The sequence below is a fragment of the Bactrocera oleae genome, chromosome 6 (genome assembly GCF_042242935.1).
Source record: "Bactrocera oleae isolate idBacOlea1 chromosome 6, idBacOlea1, whole genome shotgun sequence".
Classification (NCBI taxonomy): Eukaryota; Metazoa; Arthropoda; class Insecta; order Diptera; family Tephritidae; genus Bactrocera; species Bactrocera oleae.
The window spans coordinates 17,451,776-17,470,542 of NC_091540.1; the positions used below are offsets into that span (position 1 = coordinate 17,451,776).

The 18,767-nt window shown below is 36.0% G+C and overlaps 3 protein-coding genes across 4 annotated transcripts in view; 1 reads left to right on the top strand and 2 right to left on the bottom strand.

The window, feature by feature from the left end:
• The window catches only part of wnd (Mitogen-activated protein kinase kinase kinase 13 wallenda), a 32,718-nt gene extending 22,729 nt beyond the window's left edge, over positions 1 to 9,989 (top strand). For both annotated transcript variants that reach the window (XM_014233059.3, XM_014233060.3), the window contains 4 exons: positions 27 to 680; positions 747 to 909; positions 1,160 to 2,139; positions 3,052 to 9,989. In XM_014233059.3, the coding sequence (XP_014088534.2) occupies positions 27 to 680; positions 747 to 909; positions 1,160 to 2,139; positions 3,052 to 3,592 (2,338 nt within the window). In that variant the 3' untranslated portion in view covers positions 3,593 to 9,989. The remainder of the gene's footprint in view (positions 1 to 26; positions 681 to 746; positions 910 to 1,159; positions 2,140 to 3,051) is intronic.
• Positions 9,990 to 11,497: 1,508 nt separating this feature from the next.
• Positions 11,498 to 14,951, bottom strand: ms(3)76Cc (male sterile (3) 76Cc). Its single transcript, XM_014233065.3, has 3 exons — positions 14,733 to 14,951; positions 14,550 to 14,668; positions 11,498 to 14,486 (listed from the first exon to the last, which is right to left on the bottom strand). Exons 1-3 carry the CDS (start codon positions 14,822 to 14,824, stop codon positions 11,641 to 11,643), a joined length of 3,057 nt encoding a protein of 1,018 aa, XP_014088540.2. The 5' UTR covers positions 14,825 to 14,951; the 3' UTR covers positions 11,498 to 11,640.
• Positions 14,952 to 17,049: 2,098 nt separating this feature from the next.
• asf1 (histone chaperone asf1) lies at positions 17,050 to 18,257 on the bottom strand. The gene has a single exon (XM_014233044.3). The coding sequence runs from the start codon at positions 18,058 to 18,060 to the stop codon at positions 17,338 to 17,340; it is 723 nt and encodes a 240-aa protein (XP_014088519.1). The 5' UTR covers positions 18,061 to 18,257; the 3' UTR covers positions 17,050 to 17,337.
• Between the last annotated feature and the right edge of the window lie 510 nt (positions 18,258 to 18,767).

Sequence of the window (18,767 nt, forward strand, 5' to 3'; positions counted from 1 at the left end):
CTAAGTTTCTTCATTTCTATCTGCAGTATACTGATTGGCCATCAGGAGATAGTGAAGATCAGTGATTTTGGTACAAGCAAAGAATGGAATGAGAAAAGCACGAAAATGAGCTTTGCCGGCACCGTAGCTTGGATGGCACCAGAGGTGATACGTAACGAGCCGTGCTCGGAGAAGGTCGACATCTGGTCGTATGGCGTTGTGCTGTGGGAGATGTTAACATGCGAAATACCCTACAAAGATGTCGACTCGTCAGCCATAATTTGGGGTGTGGGCAATAACTCATTGAAACTACCGATACCGTCCAGTTGCCCAGAGGGTTTCAAATTATTAGTGAATTTATGTTGGCATACTAAACCGCGAAATCGTCCCTCGTTCGGACAAATATTAACGCATTTGGAGATAGCCGGTCCGGAGCTTTTACGCAAAACCGACAACGGGTACTTCGAAGCACAGCAATCCTGGAATGAGGAAGTGCGTATGCATTTCAAAGAAATCTCACAAAATGGCACCAGCATACATAAATATGAACAGGATTTAATCAGACGGCGCACGGCCGAGTGGCAGCATGCGCAGGACATTCGGCTGGTCTATGAGGATAAGTTGGAGAAGACAAATCGACTGTATTTAGAATTAAGTGAATGCATGACACAATTACAAGAAAAAGAAAAGGAGATTGCTATGTAAGTTTTACAGCTTTACTTTATGAGAAATATTAACTGGAACTCTTATATGTTTTTCTCTTTTAGGCGCGAAAAGCAACTGCCAGGCTACAAGCCCTCGAGACGCTTGGGCAGCACGCTACGAAAAATACAAAATTATCGTAGACGACTTAATCCACCTATTAATATACCAGGAAATGCTCAAAAACAACAACAGTCGTCGTCCCCTGATCCGGAAACAACGCCTGAGGTAAATTACGTAGCTTTCACTTAATACAGTTAACTTGTATGAAATCATAATTGTAGTTATTTAGCTAAGACTGAGAAACGTTCTCTTTTAGGATAGGTTAAGCGCTAATTATTATTTACTAACCTTTAACGTGCGTTCATGGTCGCAACATTTCATGTGTTCAAACTAACTTATTTCCACTGCATCAACATTTTCACCATTTCGATATCCCTTTATATATATATTCATTTGCGTGTAAACTCATTTACAGAGTCCACTGAAGGCAACACTCTACGCACAGGTTATAAGTTTGAATAAGACAAAGTCCTACTGTGTGGCCACGCAGAAGCCGAAGAAGAGCAGACATCGGCGGGTTGGTTCGGGTAGTTTTGCCGCAGCACCCAAATATAGTCCAAGTCGAGACCGACGATATCAAAGCGAACCGGAAAATCGCAAGAATGTCAAATTGGTTGATACTGAAACTCAAACCGATGCCATGGATATTAGTGAAATGGATATAAGTCCAAACGCCTGCTGTGCAATGCGCGATATCTCTATGACACTTGCCATTGAGTCAGGTTTGCCATCCTATGAAGTTTTATATGCAACAGATCGCATAAAGCAGCGTCAATCGGCTCAACCACAGACCGCTATGCAATGTACCCAACAACCATTACATCAGCTAAATGACCAACAACAGCAGACAGATGCAACGGCAGCAGCGCTTACACCAACCAGTCTGAATGGCAATTCCGTAACACCGTTGGATGTGACATTTCAAGATGCATGCTCTAGTCCCGACCAATTGCTCGACGATGTGATCAATAGCAACGAAAGACTTGACTTACCGGATTACTGTAGTTCTAATGAGCACCTCGATCGTCTTGGTGAAAAAGTGATCAAGTTTATCAACGAAAATCGGCTGAGCATACAGACTACAACATCAATCAGTAATCAAGGTGAGTTGGCGACAGCTCGTCTGCAAGCGTCTGATAATGGTAATGAGAATGCGAACGATGGCAATAGCAAAAGCAGACACGATTTAAATCGTGATGCTGCATTGGAACGAATGACGCCAAGAGCGAGTAGTGTGCGACGAAAATACCAGCACACATTAGACAAGCCCTCGGCTGTGGAGGAGCCGGCGTGCAATAATGCCAATGGTGAATCCAATGAAGACATATTCGATGACAGTTGGTCGGATGAGGAGGGTGAGGATACCGACTACCATTATGGACTTAGACGACGAAGGTAAGTGAACCAAAAAGTAAAATAAAACTGTTGTTTATCGCATACATCTTAAACGGAGGGTTAAGCTAAAACTTTCGACCAGTATACAATGAGGAATCTGGTTCGATATATTCTAGTTAATAGTAGACTAAGAACGACCAAGCCTATTACCATAACTTTCATTTTATAGCTTTCTTTTCAACGCTATAAATTCATGATTTACGATGTTCTTCAAACATCTATTTAATTAGATCGAAACGATATTTTGTGTAATATTACGAAGACCGATTTCAGGGTAGTTGTGAGATCGATATTATAGTAAATGGGGCGGTCAACCCAGAGACTTACCAAATTACTATTTGAAAATACTTTCATCTCTGTCGAGTACTGAATCTTCATCTTCTGCACGATTTTTCACAGCTCTCTTTCGTTCGTTGGGAGATTGATCATATCATAATATGAGTACGCTCCGGACCGGTCTCTTCTGGTCTAACATACATACGAGCTTTGGTCACTCGTTCTCTCAATAATTTTTAGTCCTACCAAGGGGTTTTCAGATTTTTAAGATTCGTACAGAGACAGGAAATGCTATTCAACAAAATGATTTTAGCCATTTTAAGAAAATATTAGAATAATATTCTTAATCATAAGGGGATCAATTTGGTTCAAAGCTTTACGGTCTGAAAAAAGTAAAAGGATTCTCGAAATTCGAGAATACGTTTAGTCGAGGTTATCAAATCGACGTCTACTACAATGGAAGATTTGTGGTGGAAGTTTCATACATAAGAAAGACCCTTCACTATGTTGCCTACTTGGCCTCGGCAGAGAGGCTCTTTCACCAAAAACCGCAAATACTATTATTCTTGTTCGGTTTCATTTCGTGATTCAATAATCAACTAGTTTACTTAAATTAATTTCTATCTACTTACTCAGTATTGGACGTCTACCGATTGGACGCGGCATGCGTGCGCGCCGTGGTTACAAAATACCAATAATACCGAAAATTCCCATACACAAACGCAATGTTACCGTCGTGTCGGATGAAGAGAACACCTCCGAGTATAGTCACTCACCGTCCAGTCAACATTCGACGCTCGAAAGTAATCCTGATGAAGTACTCAAACAAATGAAGGCGAACAAGAAGGCGGTGAACGCTGCGACCGCCACTACAGACACCGAGGAGGATGTCTCGTCGAGTAGCAGTAGTGAAGATGCTGACGATCTCGAAACGCAGCATGAGCGTAGACCAACTACAACAACAACATCAGCGGCAACAACAGCAACACAACGACAAAGACGCGAACAACGACAACAGCAAGCACAACATATGCAACAAACATATGCAACAACAACAAGAGCAATAAATATACCTGTTGCCGAGTCAAGCAATGTCGGCCTGTCCAATTTGCCCAGACGCAGCGATGTCATCTCCATACCCACTTACGAAGCGGACGGCGCAGTGGATATGGTCTAAGCTTGTGAACGCCTACCAATAAAACAAGTACTAAAAAGGCTCAGGAACATAACAAATGTATTTACTTATATGTTATATGAGCCTATAGTTCCATTAAACGCATAAAAAGTAAAATATAAAAAACAATAAAAAAAAATATTATAGGAAATGGAAAGCAAATTATGAACGCAAAACAATTTCGCTTTAGTTCAAATACATACACATGTATCTCAGAAAAAAAACTTTAATGTCCTGTCTTTAATATTACAACTACCAGTTTATTAAGTAACCGTTACGATAAGTGTACAACAAACAAGTCAGACATCTTGTCATACTTAGTAATTAGTCATAATATGTATAATTACTTACATAATTACATATATTTACAAAGGATTACATTAAATTAAGTACTCATTACATTGTAACTAAGTGTTTATTATAAAATATTTAGTTTGCACGATAAGCAAGTAAATTGTATGTGCGCATTATTTAAATACATATATATATATATATATATGCTATATACATGTACATGTTTCAAATACCTACTTGTATTTCATTAATATTCTAAAGTAATCGCATGTTGAATTTGCCGGAAAGGCATGGTTGCCAATCTCATTCGATCGACTGTTTACGATTTGTTTAGACGAAACATTTTCGACCTTTCTTCAAAGTAATAGATGCCTACTATTATTTTAGAATTTTTAAATTTAAACAATGCTATCATATTCAATAATAAATTGTTATAAAGCTCCGTTAAAACTTCATTCCACTAAAACAAAAACATTCAAGATATTAATGTGTAATTTACATCATTTGTATTAATTTGTCATACTTCTACGTACTTATTAAACCAGGATCAAGAAAATCAAACTTTAAATAACTGGAAATTCAAATTGTAATCTACAAGTATTGTTTAATAGAGCAGTACAATCATAAAATAATCTCAAATATTGTGTCTGCCATATTTTAACATACTTTCCGAGTAATCAACAAATCACATCAGCAAATTTCCGGGAAGTGAAAAATTAAATGGTTAGCTGATGAGCATTTTTTTTTTTTTGTGATTATAAAAAGTTGTTTTAAATATAATATGAAAAAAGTGATGCAAACAAATGATCATCCGCTGGACGTGTGTTTATTTTTTGGATTTTTGAAAAAATCTATAAAAAGGTACAAAATCATATTTAACCCATTTTCAGCTAGAAAAGCATAACAAAAAACAGAGAAATAATGACAATCGATTTTTCGATCATTCTTCTCATGAATATCATTAATAGAAATAACATTACTTTCAAGCTTTAGATAGCTTACTTGGAATAAGAAATATTTGGCGTAACGCCGAACGCAGAGATGAAAGCTAAAAAAAAATGTTTTTAAAGAATGTTGTGGTATTTTTGATATTTATATTCTGCATTTCTCCAAGATAGCTTCATGCAATTGTAGCATATCCAGTAAATCTCTATAAGGAGATTGCCAAACGGTTACTAATGGCGATCTTTATTCAAAACGATTTCATATTTTCCTCTTCCATATGAGTTGTCTTTTAAGTAAGAATATTCAAGCTGCAAACTACAAAATATATATAAAATTTTGCAATTTATGTGTGCTACGAATATGCAAACCACTCTAAAAGTTGGTTTTCTTTGAAATGCATTTGATAAAAAAATCCTCCAACATTAATGAGAATTCATAGTACTATGTCTAGATAAATAATTTAATATTTGTTCTATATTTATGGATCTCTTTGATTTTAATCCTAAATGTAGGCAAAGAATTCGCGTTATTTAAAAATTACTCAGGATAAAACTATCTGATCACGATTTTTACACGAATAAAATTTGGTAAATTTTTTATGATCTAGTTATGCGCCTAAATATAGTAAATATTTCTTATTATTTATTAAATATCCGTTCCAATATATTGTAATTTCAGTGAAGATTAAAATACTTTGGTCGTAAAGAAATAAAAAAATTGCATTGCAAGATTGCTTACATTTAGGCTATACTCGTAAAGCGTAGTCTACAAGAATTATAAGGTGAATGAATAATTTTAAAACTAATAATTTTAACGTCGATTACAAATATGCATCTATAACTTATATATATACTATACATATGTGAAAGTATGCGTAAAAATGTAATTCTTTAAGTTTTCATTCAGTACAAACTTGTATTAAACTTTAAAACTTTCTATTTGTTAAATAAACTTTATATATTACGAGATTTGTGCAACCATTCATGCAACAATTATTCCAATTCCAAATATACATACATATGTATGTTCTTAAATTCTTATAAACTTATCTCGAGTTTCGCCATTTATAAAGACCCCAAATTACTTGTTGAGCGCTCGATATGTATTTACATACCTTAAAAAATAAATATTTAATTTAAATTATAAAGATATAAAATTGAAAAAAGAAATGAATAGTTTAAAAGAAAAACATCAATATAAATTTATGTAAACTATCCATATACTCGTATAATTACTTTAAGCTTTTTGTGTATAAAGTTCAATCATTAAATTGTATTTGATGACAAATGTACTTAGTTTTGTAATGGAAGCGATGATATTGCTTGCCCGTGCCTGCTATTCCACGAATACATACTTATAGATACATATGTATACAGATATATCATATATATGTACAGATGTGTTAATATAAATACATATTATTTTATGTATGTGTGCGACCCATTATTTTATTTAAGTTAAGTTGTTTTATGTGTTCATGTAATTTAAATACATAACTACATACATACACATTTCATAAATTTATTTTAAATATAGTAATAGAATAGTTTTTGTTTGGCTATTGTTTGTAGTAAGTAATATATTGTTGAATTTAGTTCAGAAAATAATAAATACACATAAATAATTTAGTTTTATTCATTCAATATATTTATACATTTGTATACATATGTACATATCAAATATAAAAAAGTTACTGACCTCCATTTCTATGTCAGTTGTTAGATTCATCATAAGTTTAATCCAATCCAATGAAATCCGTTTCTCTTTCTCTCATATAAGATCTATATTAGCTATGTAATTTCATTGACGGAACCTATTATTACACTTTGCACGTATTTAAAAAATACTGTTATATGAGAGAAAAACCAAGTAAATTTGGCACACCCAACTGTTTGCCAAATATGTTCGACCTTCTAACTAAGAAATATCTGCACAAAATCTGAAATTTATATTTATCTTTCAAAATCCACGAATTATAATCACAATCCATCCAGCAGGGCAATACTTGTATACTTAACATATAATTTGGTGAATCTTGGAGAATTTTATATTATTTCTTTTTCACTTTTTGGGGGAACTTAGAGGATAATTCTAAATGCGGGCAACATTTTTTTTAAGTAAAAAATACTTAGGTTAAAACTGGCTGTACAAACATTTTTACTAGTAATGCTATAACGGTTGATAAATTTATATGATTGAGCCAAAAGGTAGGCAACTTACATTAAAACAATTATTTCAATGTCATTTCAGAATAAAATAGTATCGCTGTAATATTTTAGCCTAAAATAATTGTTGTTGTGCATTAAAAGACAAACCTGGTCAGCTGACAATCATTCATCATACATAAATGAAGAACTTTACATATATAGACACGACTTAACGTTCCTCAGATTCTTAAATTGCATTCCCCGGGTGTCTTTCTTGCTTTCAAAGGTGAAGAAGAGACTTAGTGAACTTATGATGGACATCCCTCTTCTCTTAATTTTTTTTTTTTTAATATTTATTATTGTTGTTGTGAAATAATTAAAATTACTTCTGTGAAATATTGTTGAGGTGACAAACTGTTTGTAGCCCATAGTATTTGGAGCACTCCACATAAGCTTCAGATTCAGAAATTATTTTCTTCAGTGCAGTCATTTCTAGATTTAAAAATCAGTCCTTTGCAGATATTGTCAGTAAGACAAGCGCGAATTGCAGTATTTTTTAGATTTTTATTTTCGTACTTGAAAGAGAAAAATGTTGAAAAATCGCTACAGTAAATGTATTGTGCGGCTGCTGGGTTCTGGTACGGGTTTCGACCAATACTACTAATATACACGGTCGCCGTTCGGAGGAGGATTAAAGCTTTTAGAACTCTATATACATTAATAGCAATGAAACGAGTTTAAAGGTGAAATACATTTGGTCCACAATTATTAGCTCAAAAACTGTCTGACTTATCTAACGGCACTAATGTGGTCTATAAATATGTACATATGTATATATGTTTATATAGATATTCATAAATATATAAGACAAGCCTTTATTTCTTAACTATTCTGCAATTTTGGTATATAATATAATGAAAAAACTTCAAAATGAATATAAATGTTGTACTTAGAAATGTATACTTATAAGTATATATGTTTGTATAAAGTTAAGTGCACACATAATTACTTAAGTGTTTTAAGTAGAGAAATTATTGTTTTCACACTCATTCTTCCTTATTTGACATACTTGTATTGTTTTCTAGAATTATAACTGCGTCGTATTGTAATTTGTGCCGTTGCTTTAAAGTCAACAACAATTTTGTTAATATTTTCTTTATTTTAGGCGTATTTTAAGCATTTATGTAATAGTTGTAAGTACTCAGGGCTTAGGAAGTGAATATATACTCGTATATAAATTGTATAGTGTGGCGTTTTAAAAGCAGGATTAATATGCTTTATTCAAAACAAGATTTTCAAACGATTGAGAATTATTGTTTTCAAATAAAATAACTGCTCCCAAAAGGAAAAGAGGGTAACTCAAAAGGAAACAATAGTTCAGAGGACTTCGATGGAAAATCTGCTCTTTGTCGACAGTGTTATATTTTTAAAACTCATCAAACCCAGTAGTCTAGCGAACATCTTTCGTTAGTTCACGGCTCTCTATGATTATTCGAAACTTACGATAAAAATGCTAAAAAGTTTAAAAACTGCTTAAAAAACCTCTCCCAAATCCAAAAAAAAAAAGAAAAATACGAAAATTATGTCTCGTTTCTCTTTTGAACTGGGTTGACAGCGTTTAAAAGCGGTTAAAAACTATATCTTGAGCAACATCTAGACTCACAGGAAAAACGCGATCAATTATCTAACAAATAGGTGTTGGCCTCTTTCTATATCTAATTTGTCTCGGTCTTTAAACCTTGTTAGAGCACAGAAAGGAGTCGGCAGAAATGATGGTACTGACATAGACTGTTTCTGTTGATAGAGAGAATAACTTACCACATAGATCTTCGTATCACGCCATTAGATTCAACATTTAGTACATCTGTGGCTTCAAGAAAACGGATCTGAACAACTATAATAAGTTCATATTTCCCTAAACAAGTGTTTTGAGAGCCTTATTAAAAAAATTGTGTATATTGACAGTTTTTGGAATTAAACTTTTAATATTTCTTTATTATTTAATATCGTGCCATTTTCAAAGTTTTGCTGCAAATTTGGCTTAAAAAAACATATACTTTGCATTTGCGAAAATACTAATAACTAAAACAGTTACAAATGTATTGTACAACTTACCGCAATTTGAGAAAAGTCTCCAAGCGTTTAAAGACAACCGTGAGTAGATATCTAACCAGAACTAGAGTGTGTAAGCTAGTTTAGAATGAAACGCGAAGTTGATTAAACAAGAAAAATTTTGCTATGAGTAAATGAATGATTTTTTATTGGAAATAGTTATGTATGTCTATCTATTATATATGAAAATGCCAAGGGGAAAATTATTTGCTAAATTATCTTTAGTAATAAAAATAAAAAACGAAAAAAACACTTACACATATAAATAAATATGTGTGTATATATATTTTTAGTAAGTTGTACATCACTTTTGAAGTTGCAATGAAATTTTGCACGAATTTTTGCTTCAGTGCCTTAAACACAAAAATGTAAATTTATGTTGCAAAATCAAAAGTACACAAACGGAACTTGAAAAGATGAGAACAAAAATTAAAAAATTGAAAACAAATACAAAACTCACACAGAAAGTGCTATGAAATGTGTAATTTTCTATTGAATTTGTGCAAAAACTGAAAAAAGCCTGTTTAGCTATTTTTAAGAACATATTTTTTAGTAGTTTACAACGAGCATAAATTCATACATACAAACAAAACATAGATATATACATACAGTAGATACTCATATACATACATTCATATTTATGTGCATATGTAAAATAAATAAAAGCCTATTACATATACATAAGTACATATATAAGTATTCACTTACGGTAATTATGTATACATACATACATACAAACACACACATACATATAACACGTATATACATACACACATAAATATATACAAAACTATACATATATTGTACTATATACTTATATGTATGAGCATAAATACTTACTTGTATTTAAACAAATATTATGAAATAAAAATTAAACCTCTAAGAGTTCATCGAAAATATAATTTTGGAGTAGTTTTATCCATAATTTGTGTTATAGGTGTATCTCTAGGCCAGTAGTACCCGATTTCGATTTCGGTTTTCGAAATCGCATCTAAAAGTTTTTCTAAAAGTGGCCTCTCTTAGGCAGACATTTATAATCCAACGAGTATTTTGAGTTAAAAATAAATCTTTCTCTGAAAAGCTATTTGCCGTTGGTAGGTGGTTTCAAATTTGCCTCTTTCGAAATCCGAAAGTGATAGTACTTTGCAGTAGGAAAATCCGATTTTTAATTGGAAAACAGGCGGTAATCTGGTACACTTCAATCGTGTACTATGGAGTTACTCAAAAAAATATCATTCTCAATTTTAGGTACAGCAAGCTCAGCAAACACATTATTTGAACCAGAAGTAATCTGATTAAAATTGTATCCGAAGCTCCGTCTCTCCCTTAGTCAGTAAATCAGCTAATATGCTCCCATGATCGGTCTTTATAGACGCTCTTGAAGAAGGTTTCTCGCTAGACGACGAGAAGAAAGTACTGGGGATGCGGACGACATTGTCTGAATCTATATTGGCGGCAACAGAAGTATAGAATTTGACCTTGCAAGACGGTGTCAATCTTTCTGATGGAGCTAATTCTACATATCAAGAGCCGACGAGTTATAAAAAGAGCCGAATCCTGCTGGTGATTGGGACAAACGGCCTAATAATCAAGAAAAATATACAAATATGGACTAATTATGCTAATCACATGGTATTTTCTACAAATCTCTACAAATATGAAGAAAATTATACTCGAAACCCTTCGTCTTAGCATTAGAAGGGTAATAAATACTTTCAAGATCTCTTGTAGTCCCACAAAATGTTCTTTAGCTAATATTTTGGCTATCTATCGTCTCGCCACATGATAATTTTGTTGCTATTGAACTTTCTCGAATTCCCTTCAAAAGAAAACCGTTGAAAGAACTAAATGTTACATCGGCAAAGATCTTTATGAAGGGTGTAGAAAATCGGAATACTCCATTGGAGGCATATATCGATCATAAAGGAATTTGTCAACGGTTTACCAACCATAGTGCAAACTTAAAAACCTTTCTGGGCTTATTTCTATTATCGGGTTAGTCAATATATATATATCGAGTCTGCACGCTTGCTGTACAATGAGAAACAAAGAAGTGAAAAGTATCGAAAGACGTACATCTTACAATTTCTCAAAAAGTTGTTGAGTTTTAGGAACTTTTAACCTCATCTCTTAGCGACTGTATTATTTATCTGCTGTTCTTAGTCTAAGATGCAATACTTTGATGATAAACTTCAAACCATTAGACTTCATATCCTTCTGGACAATCTTTAATAAGATTTAAGAATAGAATGCGCGGTGAAGAGAAATATACAGTCGGAACCTTTATAGAATGCTCAAGTGTCTTTCTATATATCTGACCCAAGTATTAAATACAGACTCTCAAAACAAACACCATTTTTTCTTACTGATTTTCAGTCAGCTATTTTCTTTTTTTTCTTTAATACAAAACATTTTCATTTATAGAAAAGTAAACAAATATACACATATTTTATCGTAAAACTTGTAGAGTTAATAGTTTTTTTTATTTTCCGTTATTTTTTGTTATGTTTTTGTTCAGGTTCTCGTAAATTACTATATTTTAGAATTTTTTAATCAGCAATACTGCCGGCAAATTTCGTCAACCAATTTCTTTCGACTCTTCTTCAGATTACTGCGTATCTTCTGAGAGTCGAGTATGTAGCAAATAATATCGTGCATATTCTCAAAGCATATCAAACCAGCTGTACCACAGTTTAGATCTAAATGGCGGAAACGATTCACATTACATGTACAACCATCGAACAGGAAATAGATTTTGTCATAACAAGCGCGTCCACGAAATACTACATAATTACCCCATGGTGTCATTGTGAGTATACGATCGGCGCATTTAAAGCCGGCGCGCAAAAGTTTACAGATACTCTCATAAGTTCCGCTCTCAGAGCCGACAACTGCCATATCGTAAGCCACGCATGAATAGCCTGGATAACTGTTGGGTTTACACGTGAGTGCTGGGTAATCATCTCCATATCTGCGATCGTCCCCACAACTTGAATCGGTGCGACCATAAGTCGAACGATCATCGTCACCATGTTTTCTACGAACATCACGAGCCTCGCGACTACTACGGTCGTCCTGTCCATCTTGTCCATCTCGTCCGTCTCGTGCATCCCGAGCATAACGACTATCCTGATCTCCACCGACACGACTGCCATCACCTTGCTTACGCGCATCTTCATCACCCTTTCTTGTTGAGTCACCACGCTTCACTTCACTCTCAGTGCGTTTGTCTTTGTCCTTATCCTTGTCCTTATCTTTGTCCTTATCTTTGTCTTTGTCTTTATCCTTGTCCTTATCTTTATCCTTATCGGCTTTATCTTTATCCGCTTTATCTTTATCCGCCTTCTCCTTATCTTTTCGGTCTTGTTCAGCCTTTTCCTTGTCCGACTTTTCTTTATCAGTTTTATGTTTATCTTTGTCTTTATCCTTTTCGGACTTTCTCTTATCTGAATCATTCTTTTCTTTCATATCCTTTTTCTTCTTGTCTTTGTTTTCTTTATCTTTGTCCTTCTTGTCCTTCTTGCCTTTCTTGCCTTTTTCAGATTTATCACCCTTCTCCTTACGCTTTTTTTTATCCTTCTTAAGTTTATCTGTCTTTTCGCCTTTTGCCTTACCTTTACCTTTCTTCCCCTTGCCCTTGCCGCCTTTCTTCTTTCCCTTCCCGCCGCTGCCATCTCCACCCTTATGCTTACGACCTTTGCTTTTCTTTCTTCTACCCTTGCCATGTCGATGACCATCACCGCTCGAAGATGATTCATATTCGCCCAGATCTTCCAATCCACCCTCTTCTTCCTCCAACTCTTCTTCAGACTCCTCAGTTTCACTTCTCTCGGGCATTTCCATTTGCACAATTCCAGATGTGATATCTTCTTCATCCTCATCGTCACCACCCAAATCGAGTTTACACTTAGTTTCGTCTTCTTCGAAGCAAAGTGTCTCATTCAACGACTTCACGTCGATGTCTTCATTCAATATTGGTTCGTCAGGCGCTCCAATCGCTTCATTCGCCGCAAATTCTATATTATTGATTTTGAGTGTGTGCACTGCAAACTGTGTGGTGCGATTCGTCTCCAAAAGCATCTGCGTAAACACCTTCAAAAGCATCTCTAAAGAGCGAAACATTCTCAAAGTTGCATTCCTTTTCACTTCCACTTCCTTTTTATCTTCCTCCACGGGAAGGCCCTCAATGCGATGACGGTAGGGATCGAACAGATAAAAGAAGTTATTCTTTTTGAATATAGCATAAATATTTTGATCGATTTGCACTAGCAAATTATTATCTCCAGAGTCGAAACTACTAATCAGCGCGGTTTCTAGTTCAGTTTGCTTGAAGTTCGGCACACACTTCCAGGTGCCAATGAACTTGCGCGGTGTGAGCGTGTATCTTGCTTTGAACTGCGCAATCTTAAGACGATTTGGAAAGCGTTCAATATCGATCGGTTCTTTTGCTTTCACACATTGCTCCCAACAGCAGACACACACGTTAACGCCATAGCAAATGATCTTTTCGATCATTCTCTCGTTCCATGTAGCTGGATGATCAATCTTGGCAGCCAACAAAGCGGCCACGCCTACCGGTAGCGCACTGCGTGTGCGTATTGGGTCGGGACTGTTGCGTAAAAGATGTGTTTCCCCCTTCAACACGGCATAGTCGTCACTAATCACCTGATATTGATGCTCACGCTTTCCGAAATCACGACTCATAGTCTTACCGTCGGTACCGGTCATCTTTACCACCTTCATTTCGCGCAAATTGAAAGGATCCGTAGGTTGTATGCCGGACAAATTATTTACCAAATATATAACATTATCCAACGCTTTAAGACAAATCAACATAGCTCTGCCATTTTCTTTGTCTGTCTCTAAATCTTCGGGCTTACGTCCATATAAGTCCAGCACGAAATAAACACCACGTGAGCGCCAGACCATTTTATAAGTACCGGCTACCTTGATAAGGCAAAAACGATATTTCGAGAAGAATTTTTTCATAGCTACTCTAAATTTATCCATTGTCATATCGGGTGGTGGTCCTTCCTCAGGGCCAACTGGTGGGCTAGAATAGAACTTCCCACCCAACTCCACTTGGAAGGCAATATTATCCACCTTATGCCAACGCTTTACTTTGGCCTCCAATGGTGAATAGATATGCGATGGTGAGTCGACATTATACTCGGGATCAGCTGGCTTAACCAGCAAAGCTTGACCTTCTTTTAGTAGTCCATCCAGGGTTTCTTCTGTCCACTGGCTTTCCGGTGTTGTATAGACTTTCATAAATGCCACCAACGTCGTAGCATAACGATGAGGATGCACATCGGGTGTGCTGGATTTCGTTGCTATTGTAGCTTGCAAGACGCCGATTGGTGCACCCAAGGTATTCACATTTGTATTTTTTGACTTGCCTGGTGTATAAAAGCGAAAGGTGTATTAATTCGACAAAAGCAAGGACTGTAGAAGTAACTTACGAGGGTTACAAGCCTTGGGGTCTGGTCCGGGTGCATTATAGTCGTGTCCACCGAAAATACTACACGTTTTCGGCATGCAAAGACAGGTCGACGTACAAGGTGCTTCAAAGGGCTTAGCACTAAGGACAGTTACATAAATATTTAAATATAAGATTCAAGAGACGAATGCAACATTTGGCTTACATTGATGGTATCGGTTGGCGTTCGAGTGGTGGGCACACCGGTGTACAGCAAATACCACCCTCATTTCCTCCGAGTTTGTTATCCTGATTCATTTCATTTACAAGTGTTTTAGAATTTTGTGCTTTTAATATTTTGCGATTTTTTTATTATAATTTATTTATAATAATATGAAATTTTATAGAATTTTTATTTTTCGTCTAAGTGATTGACAGCTTAGAAATGGGTTGTTAAAATTGAAATATTAAATGCCTTTTTTTTTTTTAACAAATACATATGCATACATATGTATATGTATGAATGCCAGTATCGTTAATTATTTCAAGTTGAATTGTTATCGGTCTCACACGAGTAACAACAGGGATAATCTAAAATATTTCTTTACCTTTTTTTTAATTTTTTATTCAGTTCCTGCAAAGGAACTCTTTCTATACCGCATTTGAATAACAACAACAAAAAGACTGCGCACCACTTACTTTCACCGATGGGGAGGTTCAGAGTGTCATCAAAAAGGCGAAATCGTCTAAATCCATCGGCCCTGACGGAATAAGCATGCTGATGTTAAAACATCTAGGCCCAACGGGAGTAAACTACCTCACCAAGGTCCTCAACCTGTCGATATCCACTCTTCAAATACCCGATGTATGGAAAGTCGGAAGAGTGGTCCCACTGCTGAAACCTGGGAAACCCGACAACAAAGGGGAGTCTTATCGCCCGATAACTCTCCTTTCCCCAGTAGTGAAGACACTTGAGGCCTTGTTACTCCCGTCATTCACCCACCACCTGAGCCTAGCAGACCATCAGCATGGCTTCCGTAAAGTGCACAGTACCACCACAGCACTTAGCGTCATAAACGCCCAGATAGTTCATGGCCTGAACCAGAAGCCACCCTGCGAGAGGACGATCCTCGTAGCGTTGGACTTGTCAAAAGCTTTTGACACAGTCAATCACGCAACGCTACTTGAGGACCTGGAGCAATCAACGCTCCCTCCAGGGCTGAAGCGGTGGACCATGAACTACCTGAGCGGTCGACACTCATCCGTACTATTTCGAGGTCAAAACTCCAAACTCAGGAAAATTAAACAGGGGGTTCCGCAGGGCGGTGTCCTCTCCCCGCTACTGTTTAATTTCTACATTTCAAAACTCCCCCAGCCACCAGCAGGAATTTCAATGACCTCGTACGCAGATGACTGTACGATATTGACGTCGGGCAATGGAATCGATGGCATGTGTTCAAAAGTAAACGGCTACCTCTCCGATCTTTCTCGCTTCTTTTCTGCAAGGAACCTAACACTCTCCCCCACTAAATCCACAGCGACCATCTTCACCAATTGGACGAAGGAGTACAGACTGGACCTGAACATTTCAGTCGATGGCACAAAAATTCCGACAGTAAATAATCCTAAAATTTTAGGCGTCACTTTGGACAGTCTGTGCTCTTTCACTCCTCACACGACCGCGATAACTGCCAAAGTACAGAGCCACAACAAAATCCTCAAGTCGCTTGTCGGCAGCTCTTGCGGAAAAGACAAAGAAACGTTGTTGGCAACATACAAGGCAATCGGCCGGCCGGTCCTCAATTATGCAGCCGCAATATGGTCACCTGGATGCAGTGACACGCAGAATAAGAAGCTTCAGACTTGTCAGAACACTGCACTCCGGACTATCACGGGGTGCCTCTTGATGTCCCCAATCGAACACCTACATAGCGAGGCCCGTATGCTTCCGGTTAAGGAACATAACGAGCTCCTCTCCAAGCAGTTTCTGCTGGGATGTTTTCGCAGAAACCACCCCTAATAATTAATTTCTCAAATAGAAGTCTAAAATAAGAAAAAAACGTTCACTTCGTTTGTACCGATTCGATTGTATGGCAGCTATATATAATATATAATACTATATTGCTTGCTCCCCTGTCGGCGATTCCGACAAATAAGCAGCTGCTTGAATAGATATATCAAAAATGTAGTCATTAGGTCATGGTTATATAGACCGACGGACAAGCAGACATGGCTAAACCGACTCAGCTCGTCATAACGGTCTCCGACGTTTACAATTACAAATGGGTGTTACAAATTTCGAGGCAAACTTATCCAATTTATGTATAAAAAAATGCTTAATAATGTTCCTGTAGGGCAAAAACAATCCCCAGTGTTTTACCTTGTCAAATGAAAATTTCAGAACTGGACGGGTACAATTGTGGAAATATAATGGCATACGTCAACGGCACAAACTGATATCATTTTTAAACATGCTCATTGATTTTTCGTTAGAACACTAATTTCTCATATTAACGGGAATTTTTAAATCATTACAAACACTCTTATATATAATTTTTTTTCTATATTTATAAATAATTTTCATTAAAGTATCTTATTAGATTACTAAACATCTTCAATAAAATATTAATGTACTAGAAAAAAATACGAAATGATTAGCATAACTTATAAATTGCAGAAAACTGAAATAAAGACGAACAATGAGATATTTTCAGACCGATGCATATGCTCTGTTTGTAGAATGCACGGTTTAAGGTGGTAGGTACAAAAATACTTGTATACAGAGGGCGATAAGTAGATGCTGGTGTGGGCTAACTGAAAAAAACAATACCCTAGCATTCCATGGCAAGCGAATTTGAATTTTCATTTAGCGCATTAACACCATTTTCAATAGGCATATTCAGACTGTTATCATCGCATGCCGCTTCTGGTGTATCCATTGACTCGCAAACAGTACCATTGAAACCATTTCCATTTGAACTAGCTCCCAACAAGCCTGCTGATGTCGAAGTTGAAGCACAGTCATCCATATTTCCCATAGCATGCGTATGTAACTGACCATTACCGTTTAACAAACCATTCGACGGTGTGTCATCCCAATTTATTTTGAAGCGGGTAATACGCGGTTTTGTTGCTAATATATTTCGCGTTAGTTTGTCGAACAAAGGCTTTGGTGGCGGATTTTCACGCATTTCTGGATCAGCGTAATCATTATTAATGAAATAACCAACTCGTACAAATTCCTGTCCGCGATATGAGCAAGTAAGCAGTACAATTGTTACACCAACAGCATCTTGTTCTGGAATTTTCGTCACATCGGGAGGATCTGCTTGAAAGACAAATATGTGACGACCTTCTGGAACGGGTCCTACATATATCGTGTCCAGCACTTGATCATACTCTTCTGACTCGGCTGACCCAACATAAATCATCTTCCATTCTAGATCTTCTTTCAGTTCTTCAATACACTCGAAAGTTAGCTCAAATTGAAAAGGATTAAAGAAGCTGCTTGGATTGTCCAAAACGACCACGTTTGTGATATGCACTTTTGCCATGTTATCGCAGGCGACGCAGTGACAACAAACTCGTCTAAATGTCACTTATTTAATATAAGTTTTTGATTATAAATTATGTTTTTATGCTTATTTTTGCTTTATACGCTCTTTATCTTGTCTTCAATTTGCAATTGTCTCTGCCGAAATTTTTCAACAAGCACAATAACCGATGACAATTCCAATTGCCTCTGACTTTCCCGCCAAACAAATTCCAATGGAATGTTTTGGCATCTCACGCGTTGCCACTATTTAGTTTTTCTTAAGAAAACTGAATTCCTTAACAGCTGATATTTGGCAAAAGGTTTGTACGTTAAAGCATTCAGGGAAATACATTGTATAATTTAATTGAATGAAAACGTTTAAAAAGATAACAATTACAATACTTGGATATCAAAACAATTTAAAAATCCATCGTACCAATTGTGTATCAACAAAGAGGTCGGTTTGAAATATCATTTGTTTCATGGATTAAATGAGTATGGGCGGATCAAGGATGTTCTCCATATTAGGGAAATGTATAAATAACTTATAGTTTTCGAGATATTTTTGTTTTGAAAAATTCAACTCTTTACGGTACGTATTTTTCGATAATATACGTTCTCTGTCATTTACGTGGTCATCGTTTTTTCAAGATCGCCAAATGTGTTAAATTAAACGGGTTTCATTTTATGCGTGGTACCTTGTGGCTTGAAGTGTTTTCAATAATG

What these genes read in the sequence shown, in the direction of transcription:
- asf1 (XM_014233044.3), bottom strand. Translation starts at nt 18,060, where the DNA reads ATGGCAAAAGTGCATATCACAAACGTGGTCGTTTTGGACAATCCAAGC.